Raw genomic sequence first — 9938 nt, forward strand, 5'->3', positions numbered from 1 at the left:
TTATTGGTGTCTCTAGCCAGGGCCCCAGTTCTCCGTCCAAAGAACCATAATTCGGCTGGCCGTGAGTTGGTCGATGTTGATAACGGCGGAGTCACTAAAAAGTAACTTGAAGTAACAAATTTTTCTTTGATGCGGCGGACGCCAAGACCGATCAGATGACTAAGCGGGTCGAGGCAGGGCGTTGGACGGCGGTCTTGGGGGCGGCGGGAATGATAGAAACGAATCTAAGGGGGAAAGTAAGAAGAAGAGAAGCAGAAAAGAAGAAGATGACGATGACGATGGTGGATGGCTATTCTACAGTTCCTGCGTCCAACAAGTAAATAAAACACCGCCGAACTCGCTGATAGTATACACACAATGAAGGTTAGATGCACAAACATGTCTTAAACAACCTCACCCAGTGCCTCACCGTACTTTATCCGCTGCCCCTTTTTGATATGCCACTGCCACCCGCCTTCCCGCTCACCAGTCCATGAAACGTCGAAGCTCTGACGGCTGCCCATCGGAGCTTCGAACACTAGGACTATCGAGCTACCGAGCTGGAAGCCGCCCATCTCCTCTCCTCGCTGTAAGGCATGGCCACGGAGCGTCTTACTTGCGTGTCCGTACGTTGCTTCAGTGTAGCCGGAGTAGGGCTCGCCTCGTTGGGCTGCAAGCGCTGCCTGTCGATCAGCGGCAGTGTCGGTTGTAAGGCTGTTGGTACGAAGTTCGGCGTCAAAGTTAATCTTAATTGACCCGACGTTGGTTGCGCCAACGGGGGTAAAGCTGAAAAACCCCCAACGCCAGCGGCCCAATAGCACGACTCGTTCGTTGAGAGTGAAAAGACCCGCTAAAGTGCGCTGAAGGTATGGGGATACTGAATATAGTTCTCCTGCGAAATGGCGCCGGCTTTCGACGACCCAAGAAGCTGGTGAGTGGAATCTATGGTAGTCTCCTGGCGCGAGGTATATCACGACATAGTACAGTGCTCGGTTGGAGGTTGGTCTCGGCGAATACCAGGCCGGCTCTCCCTTTGCCAGATCTGCCTTCACTTTCTCTTCAGAAGTCGAGCTGGATTCCATCGATGCATCCATTGATCCGTCCTTGCTGACGTCATGTTTTGTGGATCCAGAGAGAAGAGTAGGCAGTGTATAGCTCAGCCCGTTCATTTTAGCAAACTCTTGGTCTGCAGCTACATTCTCGGGGTCGGTGTCGTCGTCGACTTTATGCATGGGTCGAGTAGTTGGGTGGACGGGTTCCGAGTCTGGGCTCACAGTCCCCAGACCCAGTAGCGCCTCCAGGCTGTATGTCATCCCTTTGACCTGCTCGACCTCCCCACGCTCAATCATTCCAAACTGAAGGATCCGTCCGTCAGAAGGTGAGAGGAGTGCGGATGGGTTGGGATCCAAAGGTCGAACGCCTGGCTTTAACCTCCGGTAAAAAAATGACGCTAAGTTTGGGTATACATGAAGATCAGACTCTTCAACTTCGTCCAGATTCACTCCGAATATCCAGGAATACAGCTTAAATCCCGGTACTCGAAGGGGATACGGCAGTACAAGTTCGTTAAACCGGCCCCATATGCGAGAAACTAGCTTCAATGGCAGTGTAGACATGACCTGGACCTGCCATGGACCCGTAGGACGAACTCGCTGCCGCGGAACAACCTCCTGAGGCCGCTCCCCGCGCTCCGTCTCCATTAACATCTTCTGTTTCTCGGCCTGGCTGGACTTATAGAACTGCGCAAGCCCGAGAAATGCAACCCCAAGGCCGACGGGAATAGGGTACCATTCGATCTTGGTCTTGCGGAGTGCAGCTCCCAGCCGTGATCCGAACGACTCCTTTTCATCTTTTCCGGACTCCTGGCCTCTCCAATGTTTGGATGATGAGAAATTGCGCCGTAGGACTGATTGGCATCTCCCACTGCCTCTGGTTCCTGTAAATCCGTATGTAAAGGCATCCCTTGAGCCCTGCCGGAGACTGGCCCCGGCCGTGGGAATGCGCCTAAACATTGTCCCTCCTGCCAGTTCCGGCCCCCATAAACCGCTTCCCTGTCCTCAATGTGAGAGGGATTCTCTCTTTCTGCAGCTCACTTTGTCTCGTTTTCTGTTATTTGTTCTTCTTCTTCATGGATATCTATTCAACTTCCTCTCACTTCTTCCGTTGCTTTTCTTTCACTTTTGAATATTAGGTAGGTATTGAACTGAAATTCAGCTTACTAATCTCACGGAAGATTTTTCTTCCACCTCCGCTGTCCTCCTTTGCCCAATTGGGAAATTCACGACTTCTTAACTTCTTTCTAGTTGTTTTTCAGCTTCAACTTCATTCTTTTTCACACTTCATGCTACAGATTGATAGCCCAAGTGCATCCGTCTTCACTAGTATTTCTGCTTCTTAGCTGTGATATTAGCTACTGCCGGCTAAGCACACGAGCTATAGCTTATCTGTCCAATCGCTGGGTGACGTTTGTGATCTACTTCTTCTCTCACTACTAGCGCTCTAGGACTCTACAGCAGCAAACGTCTGGACCTAATATCACATTCTAGATACGCCTATCCTATACACTAGGAAGACAGTGATATATTGTTACTATGCACTTATCCTGACACTCCGCGGGGTTGTTCTGTACTAGGCTTGTGATATCACGCCGAGGCTGAACACTTGTCTTATCTGGCTACTATATACACAGTTTGTTAATAGCGCCCTTTCACTCGTTTGAGTCAGGATGACATCGAATACCTCAATGTCAGGCCTAGGACAAGGCTCTGATCCCACCGATAGCCATGGCCAGCCAATTGTGCTACACATTCTCTCACCCTCGTTTGACTCCCAGCGGCGCCTCACGTTTAACAACCTCCCTCTTTCTACTACAATACTAGAGGTGAAGTCCAAAATCATGGAAGAGCTGCCATCCAGGCCGCTTCCTGAAAATCAGCGGCTTATCTACAGAGGGAGATGTTTATCAGACAATAGCCAGAATCTAGGGCGCATTTTTGAGCCCTCTGATGTACGCTTGGTCCCTCTTCATATCTACCTCCCTTCATTATATGCAAGTTCTAACTAACGCTTTCACTGACATATCTAGCCGCTTGAATACTCGATGCACCTTGTTTTGCCTCCTCCGGCGCACCCAACAATTCCCCCACCTAGCGAAGCTTCCGTCGCAGCCGTAAGAGACTTATATCGTACTACCCAAGCTATGCGGGAGAGACTATTGTCTGGGCACTATAGCCAGCAAGGGAATGATTCAGCATCTACTAATGCTGTAACAACGCGACAGGACGGAGTATCGGAGCGCGTGGATGACCCTGGAACTTCAGATATTTACCCTCCTCCAGACGAGAGTTTAATACTTCAAGAAGACTTCCCGCCCCCATATCTGCGGCAATCAATTCAATTCCCACAACAGCAAGACCCGTCCTCCAATGGGGCACCAGGAAGCCGCTTAGATGTACGCGGCACCGCGAATGGCCAGCCGTCAGGAGGGGCACCAGATCCGAACCGCATGAACAGCATGGCTTACCAAGTAATGCACATAGCAACAGAAATTATTTCGATGGAAGCTCGGCTACCAAGAGGCCCCATCCCGAGAGAGGACGAGATATCAGTGGTCCGGGATCAGCTCATGAGACTATTTGACGCTCCCAATCACAGTGTTCCGGTACTACGGGGGTGGCTCGCCCGTTTGTCAATGCTGAGTTCACGTTCAGAGCAGCTCCGCCATTATTACGCTCGTAGCTCGCAGAGTAATTCTGGTCAAACAACAGCCTTCGCATCTCCCTCGACAGTATTCAATCGTCGACACGCCGCATATTTGTTAGCCTCTCCAACGAGGTACGAGGCCGTTTTGGTTCCTGCGTTTCATGGTCGGGTGGCATCCGCAAATTTGACTGGAGTCATGTCCCCATCCTCACATCCAACTTTTCAACCAACCATTCAGCCAACCGTACAACAGAATGCACTAGCTATGGCGTACAACAATCTCCCGCCGACCGCTACTGCCACTCAACGACCTCTGAACATTCCTGGCATGCTTGTTCGTAGACGCCGCTTGATTGTCAGAGGCTCTACGCTTGTCCGAGCCATCCGGGCAACTTGGTTGTTCGTCCGTCTCTATTTCTTCTGCTACATTTTGAGTGACTCTGGGACTTGGCTGCGTCTCTTCCTCGTTGTCCTTTCTATCGCTTGGGCTTGTCTCTCAGAAGTCGAAATTCCTCGTCATATCCGGAGAGCAATCTTCATCCCTCTTGAAGATCATATCCACGACTTACTGCCAGCCGATCCCGGTCCAGCCCAGCCACATCGTGCCAGACAAAATGCGGGTCCAAACTATATTACAGAGCTATTGCAAAGACATAGGACGCTTGCGCGAGGTATTGTTCTTTTCTTCTCATCTTTCATTCCTGGAGTGAGCGAGCGACAGATTGTGGATCTGCAGGGAATCAACGCTTTACGTGAGAATGAACGACGTGCTGAGCAGGAAAACCGAGAACAAGCTGCTCAGCAGCAGAACCCGGATGCCAATGCACCTGCGGAACCAAATGTGACTGGCGAGCAAGCCAATGGTGGAGAGGTCGAGGCGATCCAGATCTAGCTATCAGCTTGTCCGCCCTGTCTCCCCTTTTCCATAAACCCAACTTCAACCCCAGTATTATTAGAATTCTGCATTCACTTCCCCCTTTCATGCACTTTGTTGCTCCCCTTTTCTTTCATTTTAATAGCCTTGTCCTTTGATAACTTGGCTTTGGTGTTCATTTTCCTTGGTGCAGCAAGTCACGGCTTTCCCCTTTTCAAATGGTGTTATACCCTTCCACAGCGTTCTGGCATCGGATTTCCTTTTCAACCTGAGCATACCTGTTCCTCCAGATTTAAATTGCAAATGATTCAGTTCATAGAAAATTAAGAATCCATCTTCGACATCTCTCTTGCAACATTCTCCATAGTACTCCGTAGCTTTCTTTGTCTTTGTCAACCAGTTAACTTTGGTAGCTTCGGTGGGCCTCGGCAGTTGAGATTCAAATCGGCAGAATAGCTAGTTATCCTTTTTCCTTTCTTTCTTCAACTCTTTCCCCCATGAACCTACCGCTACAACTGTTTAGATAGCGGATATAGAATCAGTAAAGCACGACGTTTCCTATTTGATAGTACTTTAGCCTCAAATGCCCCTAGACACTATCTATCTAACGAGACATGGCGTAAGTCTAGTCCTTTGCTATGCCTAATTCTTCGGCTTCGTTCCTAACAGCCGAAACCATCCCAGCTTCGTCTGAACTGGTCCATAGATCTATCCACAGGGATTTACCATGCGCATTACCCTACTCCGACCGGAATTCCCGTCGATCCGACTCTGACTGGACCTGGAGTGAGACAGTCGCACGAACTTGCATCGTATGTGAGCAGCGCGGAGTTCCAGCCAAAACCATGCAGGATATATAGCAGTCCATTCTACCGCTGTTTACAGACCATTCAACCGACGGTAGATGCACTGAGGGAATTCGAGATGAAGGAAAATGTTGATTTGCGTGTGAGAGTGGAGAATGGGCTTGGGTATGAGCTGCATTAGTTAATATGATGACGAGGTTACTGATGTTTGCTATAGGGAATGGTTTGGATACTCATCTTTCTTCAAACACCCATCGCCAGCATTAATTAAAGACCTGGACCCTCTATTCCCTTCCCTTATTGATCCATCGTATACCGCGCACGTATACCCCAACCCAAGCGGGGAGACAATAGCACAACTTCACGACCGAGTTGCAACGGCCCTGGACGCCGTAATAGCCGACGTAGACCGTGAAATACAAGAGTACGAACGAACGCACCCGGAAAAGGCCCGGGAAAGTCATGCGATTATTATATGTGGACATGCCGCGCCATTGATAGCCATGGGGCGGGCGCTGACGGGGAACATGCCAGAGGATTCGTCTACGGATGACTTTAAAGTGTTCACAGCAGGGATGAGTACGTTTAAGCGGCGTGCACTGGGAAGTAGGAGCAGTGATGAATCCAGCCTGACGTCTGGCAGGGTTGCGTCTAGCTGGCGTGGTGGTAATGGTGTTGGAGGTGGTTGGGATTGTGTTGTGAATGGGGAATGCAAATACCTCAGCAACGGGGCTGAAAGGGGATGGTATGTGCTCCGATTTACGCTGACGTTAACCCCATTGCTAACGAATGATCGCACTAGGCACTTCCATGGCGAAGAGGATTTCAATTCAATGCCCTCATCAGGAGTCGTGGAGGACTCCGGATCAAGGGATGATATTCCTAGAGCAGCTACTAAACTTTGAGTATAAATACCCAATAGACATGCAGACATCATAGATAGACATTACAAAGAGATGGCAGACGGGTTAGACAAGGAATAACCATGGCATTCGAGATCTAGATGAGTGTAAATATTGTCTCTCACTATCTAATCAAAAAGCAGAATGCTTAGATTGGTAACGTCATGAAGAACTGGATACATCATTACGTCGTAGTATAGAATGTATAGCGCCCGCTCAGTCCGCCAAATGAAGAATGAACGCCATGGTATACCCTGTCCGGTGCATTAAACACTTTTTTTGATTTTTTTGTCATCGGCCGTAAGGATCAGAATCTAGTAGAAGAAGCCAATGATCTTTCCGGCGACGTGCTTGCGACGAGCCTCCTCGTGGTCCATGATACCAGCAGAGGTGGTGAGGACGATGTATCCGAACTGACGGGATGGGAGCAGACGGACAACCCACTTCTCGAGCTCACGGAGCTGAACGTTGTAGCGGGGAGAGATAACACCAGTCTTGTTGAGGCTGTAAAGTTGTTGGTTAGCTTAATCAGCTAAACCCATCAGGGCCTGTGTCTGGGTGCATACCGGCCGTTGAGCTGGATGACGATCTTGCCGGAACGGTGGTCATCAACTTCCTCGAATTCACCAATGTAGCCTGGAAAGAAGAGGGATTAGTAAAGTGCTGTGACGATGAATTAAACGTTGCAAATCATGGAGCAACAAAGACGAGCTTTGCAAGATAGGAAACTTGTAAGATCGTCGCCAATATGGAATATTTCAATATATCGGACACTTAAAGGGCGGACGTTGTAGAGTGGGTTTGAAATCGAAACAACCGCCTAGTTATCAGCCCGAAAGGGGAGATACGGTGGGAACACGGGGGAAAACAGCGCTGAGGCAAAGAAGGAAAAGTAGTAGTAGTAGCTTACCGTGCTTCTGCATGACGGACAAGAACTTGACGATGACCTTGGAGCTGGGTCTGATGAGGACCTGGCGCTTGCCGGCCTTCTCGGCGTTGTTGATGGCGTTGAGCGCATCGTTCAAAACACTGGTCTTGACCATTTTGGCGGTATTGAAGAACTGAGATTCTCAAATCGAAAACGGATTTGTTTTGGAGATGAGGTATCTATTGCAGAAACTCCCAATTCTCTTTTTTATCTTCTCTCAGCTTGTCGTTACCGTCCTGCAAACCTGCAAGACTAGACTCGGACAAGGAGAGAGGAGATAAAAAAGACACCGGGGTGGATCGAGTTAGCCTTCAGCTGCCTTTTCCGAGCGCAAAGAGTGCCCTTTTCATAACTTCTACTCGCCAACTGACTCATTTTCCAGAGCAATTGATGAAGCAGAAGAGGGTTCTTCAGCCCGTGCCGTACATAGAGGAAATGCGTATCATCGTGAAGCCGAGCCTCACTCTACGGCCCGACCACGATGATTGCATTTCCCCAGGCTAGCCAAAGGGCATTTCGAGCGAGTAAACCAAAGCAAAGGATCTCATCACATACCTCGAGGTGACAAACTGGTGAAGTTGAGGAAGTTGACTGCGTTTCTTGTCGTTCTTGATGAAGTTCGAGAAGTTGAAGTCGAAAAGAGAAAAAAAGTAAAAAAGTTGGAGTGCGTGCCAAGACTTAGGGCATGGCGGGAAAGCCCTAACTAGTCACGTGCAACTTCCAGTATCAAAAGCTGACAGAGAGAGAAAGGAAGAGACAGAGAGTAGATAGTAAAAAAGGAGGTGTAGACAAAGTGTAGATGAAGGGAGGGTAAAGGATGACAAGTGGAGAAGAGAAGATAGAGAGAAAACAAGGTAATTACAACTAGTCTAGTGATATGGTCTTGTTGACATCAAACTCTCGGGAAGAGATGGAAGCCCCCTTTTCTATAGGGCTACCAGCATGGTGATATCCTCGCTGGTTGCTTACAAGTCTGACTCCCTCCTTGACGAAGCTGGTAGTGTAATGTGTATGCCCAAAGATCCAGTGCTGGACCTGAGAAAATACGGTAGTCCCATCAAGTAACTCCGTTGCAAACGAGCATGTCCATGGATTGTCCACTTGCTCGGGCCTGCTACTCTCCTGAACACAAGGGGCATGATGCGTGATAACGATAACAGTAGCATTCTCCGTCTCGGCTTTAATAGTCCTGATTTGGTCCGCTAGCCATTCCGTATCTTGCGTGTGCTCTGCGTTGTGATCCGCTATAGACCAGTCGAGTATACGCTGGAAGTCCCTGACACGGCTCAACACTGCATCGACGGACTCATATGGTATTCTGGACTGTAGTGTACAGCCTAATAGTACGATGTTGGGAAAGCCAGGCAGCTCAGCACGGTGGCGGTTGAGTATGCTTAGTTTGCCGTGGGGTTGAGTCTCTTGTCCAAGACGTGCAGCCAGTTTGAGTCCTTCCTGTCGTGAAAGGCTATAGAATTCATGATTTCCAAGTACCAGGTAGACGTGCTTGAACTGAGCGCATTGGGTGTTGAGGAAGTGTAGATATTCGTTGTAGTCTATTAGCTGGCCGATATCCCCGGCGAGGACGAGGAAGGGTGCTGCGGGGGGTATAATGAAGGATCTATATTCATTGTTGACTTCTAGGTGGAGGTCTGAGATCACTTGAATTCGTGGAGACATCTTCTGTTATTCATATTGTTGATGCTAATATTGGTACATGGAGTTTGATATGTTGGTGTTATGGTTACGAACGGCCTCATCCTGGTTAGTAGCGAGTCTACTTAAACTAGCCTGCAGGTCAAGAGCTAACTATTACTGATGGATGATTAAGAAGTTAAGTTTGATGCGGGTAGGCGGTAGACGGGACATGTATGACATAGGAATCGATAGATGAATTGGATAAATATGGGCGAAAGATGGAAGATTGGGGGGTCAGGGGAATGGGCATAAATGTCTAGTCGGTCAAATAGGGGCTAACGGGGGTGTTTGTAGGGAACACATTAGAAGGGAAACAGGAACAGGAACGGTCATCTCTTTCTTTTTCTCCATACACTCCCCTGAAACGGTACATAAATACGTAGGAAAAACATTCGTGTCACTTCTCTGACCCATGCTCGCTGGTGCAAATCGATAGATATAAGAAATAAACGAAAAAGGAGGGATGAGTGAAGGGATAGGAAATGGTGAAAGGAAGGGAAAGGAAAGGGACAAATGCTATTTCCAAATCAAACCCTTTCTCTACAATATAGCGGGTCTAATTTTTTAGAATAAGATGGATACATGATTTTGGGGGCATACATGACTTCTTTTACCAGGGGATGAAGGGGCGGCGGACAAGGTAGGGGGGCGGAAACCTTTTCAGATAACTAGATTCGAGGCATAGTGATGAAGGCGGGGAGGGGGGTAGGGTAAGGGAAGGTGGTGGGTAGACAGGTAACGGAGGGGGGGACTGGGGGACGACGCGATGTGATGCGATGCGATTCGATGCTGGCGGTTGGGGGGGAAGTAACATCAACTGTAGGAGCGAGGCAGAGTTGGGCGGCATGCCGTAGGATAAGCTGTTTGGTGCAGGCTTCCTGGGTAACCGTCTCTGCGAGTGTCTGTACTGCCTTGCAACTTTTTTTTTTTTTAAGACGAAAGCATCAATAGCGGCAGGTTCAGTTATCTCATGTAGACATGCATGAAGTTAAAAAAAAGTCCCTTAAGACATTGATGCAGCAGTAGCAAGGCCGATCTGGCGCTTGACTTGT

The 9938-nt window shown here is 48.8% G+C and overlaps 5 protein-coding genes across 5 annotated transcripts; 2 read left to right on the forward strand and 3 right to left on the reverse strand.

Moving 5' to 3' along the window:
* Positions 1-383: 383 nt before the first annotated feature.
* On the reverse strand, positions 384-1991 carry TERG_08105 (phosphatidylserine decarboxylase; the record flags this gene model as incomplete). Its single annotated transcript, XM_003231272.1, has 1 exon — positions 384-1991. The coding sequence occupies one exon, from the start codon at positions 1989-1991 to the stop codon at positions 384-386; it is 1608 nt and encodes a 535-aa protein (XP_003231320.1).
* A 1088-nt stretch (positions 1992-3079) lies between these two features.
* Positions 3080-4573, forward strand: TERG_08106 (uncharacterized protein; the record flags this gene model as incomplete). Its single annotated transcript, XM_003231273.2, has 1 exon — positions 3080-4573. The coding sequence occupies one exon, from the start codon at positions 3080-3082 to the stop codon at positions 4571-4573; it is 1494 nt and encodes a 497-aa protein (XP_003231321.2).
* Positions 4574-5193: 620 nt separating this feature from the next.
* On the forward strand, positions 5194-6266 carry TERG_08107 (uncharacterized protein; the record flags this gene model as incomplete). Its single annotated transcript, XM_047748884.1, has 4 exons — positions 5194-5367; positions 5441-5526; positions 5579-6106; positions 6164-6266. The coding sequence occupies 4 exons, from the start codon at positions 5194-5196 to the stop codon at positions 6264-6266; spliced, it is 891 nt and encodes a 296-aa protein (XP_047604875.1).
* Positions 6267-6577: 311 nt separating this feature from the next.
* TERG_08108 (40S ribosomal protein S22) lies at positions 6578-7306 on the reverse strand (the record flags this gene model as incomplete). Its single annotated transcript, XM_003231275.1, has 3 exons — positions 6578-6767; positions 6830-6899; positions 7174-7306. The coding sequence occupies 3 exons, from the start codon at positions 7304-7306 to the stop codon at positions 6578-6580; spliced, it is 393 nt and encodes a 130-aa protein (XP_003231323.1).
* Positions 7307-8055: 749 nt separating this feature from the next.
* Positions 8056-9581, reverse strand: TERG_08109 (uncharacterized protein; the record flags this gene model as incomplete). Its single annotated transcript, XM_003231276.2, has 1 exon — positions 8056-9581. The coding sequence occupies exon 1, from the start codon at positions 8866-8868 to the stop codon at positions 8056-8058; it is 813 nt and encodes a 270-aa protein (XP_003231324.1). The 5' UTR covers positions 8869-9581.
* Positions 9582-9938: the final 357 nt, after the last annotated feature.

Source organism: Trichophyton rubrum, assembly GCF_000151425.1.
Source record: "Trichophyton rubrum CBS 118892 genomic scaffold supercont2.12, whole genome shotgun sequence".
NCBI lineage: Eukaryota > Fungi > Ascomycota > Eurotiomycetes > Onygenales > Arthrodermataceae > Trichophyton > Trichophyton rubrum.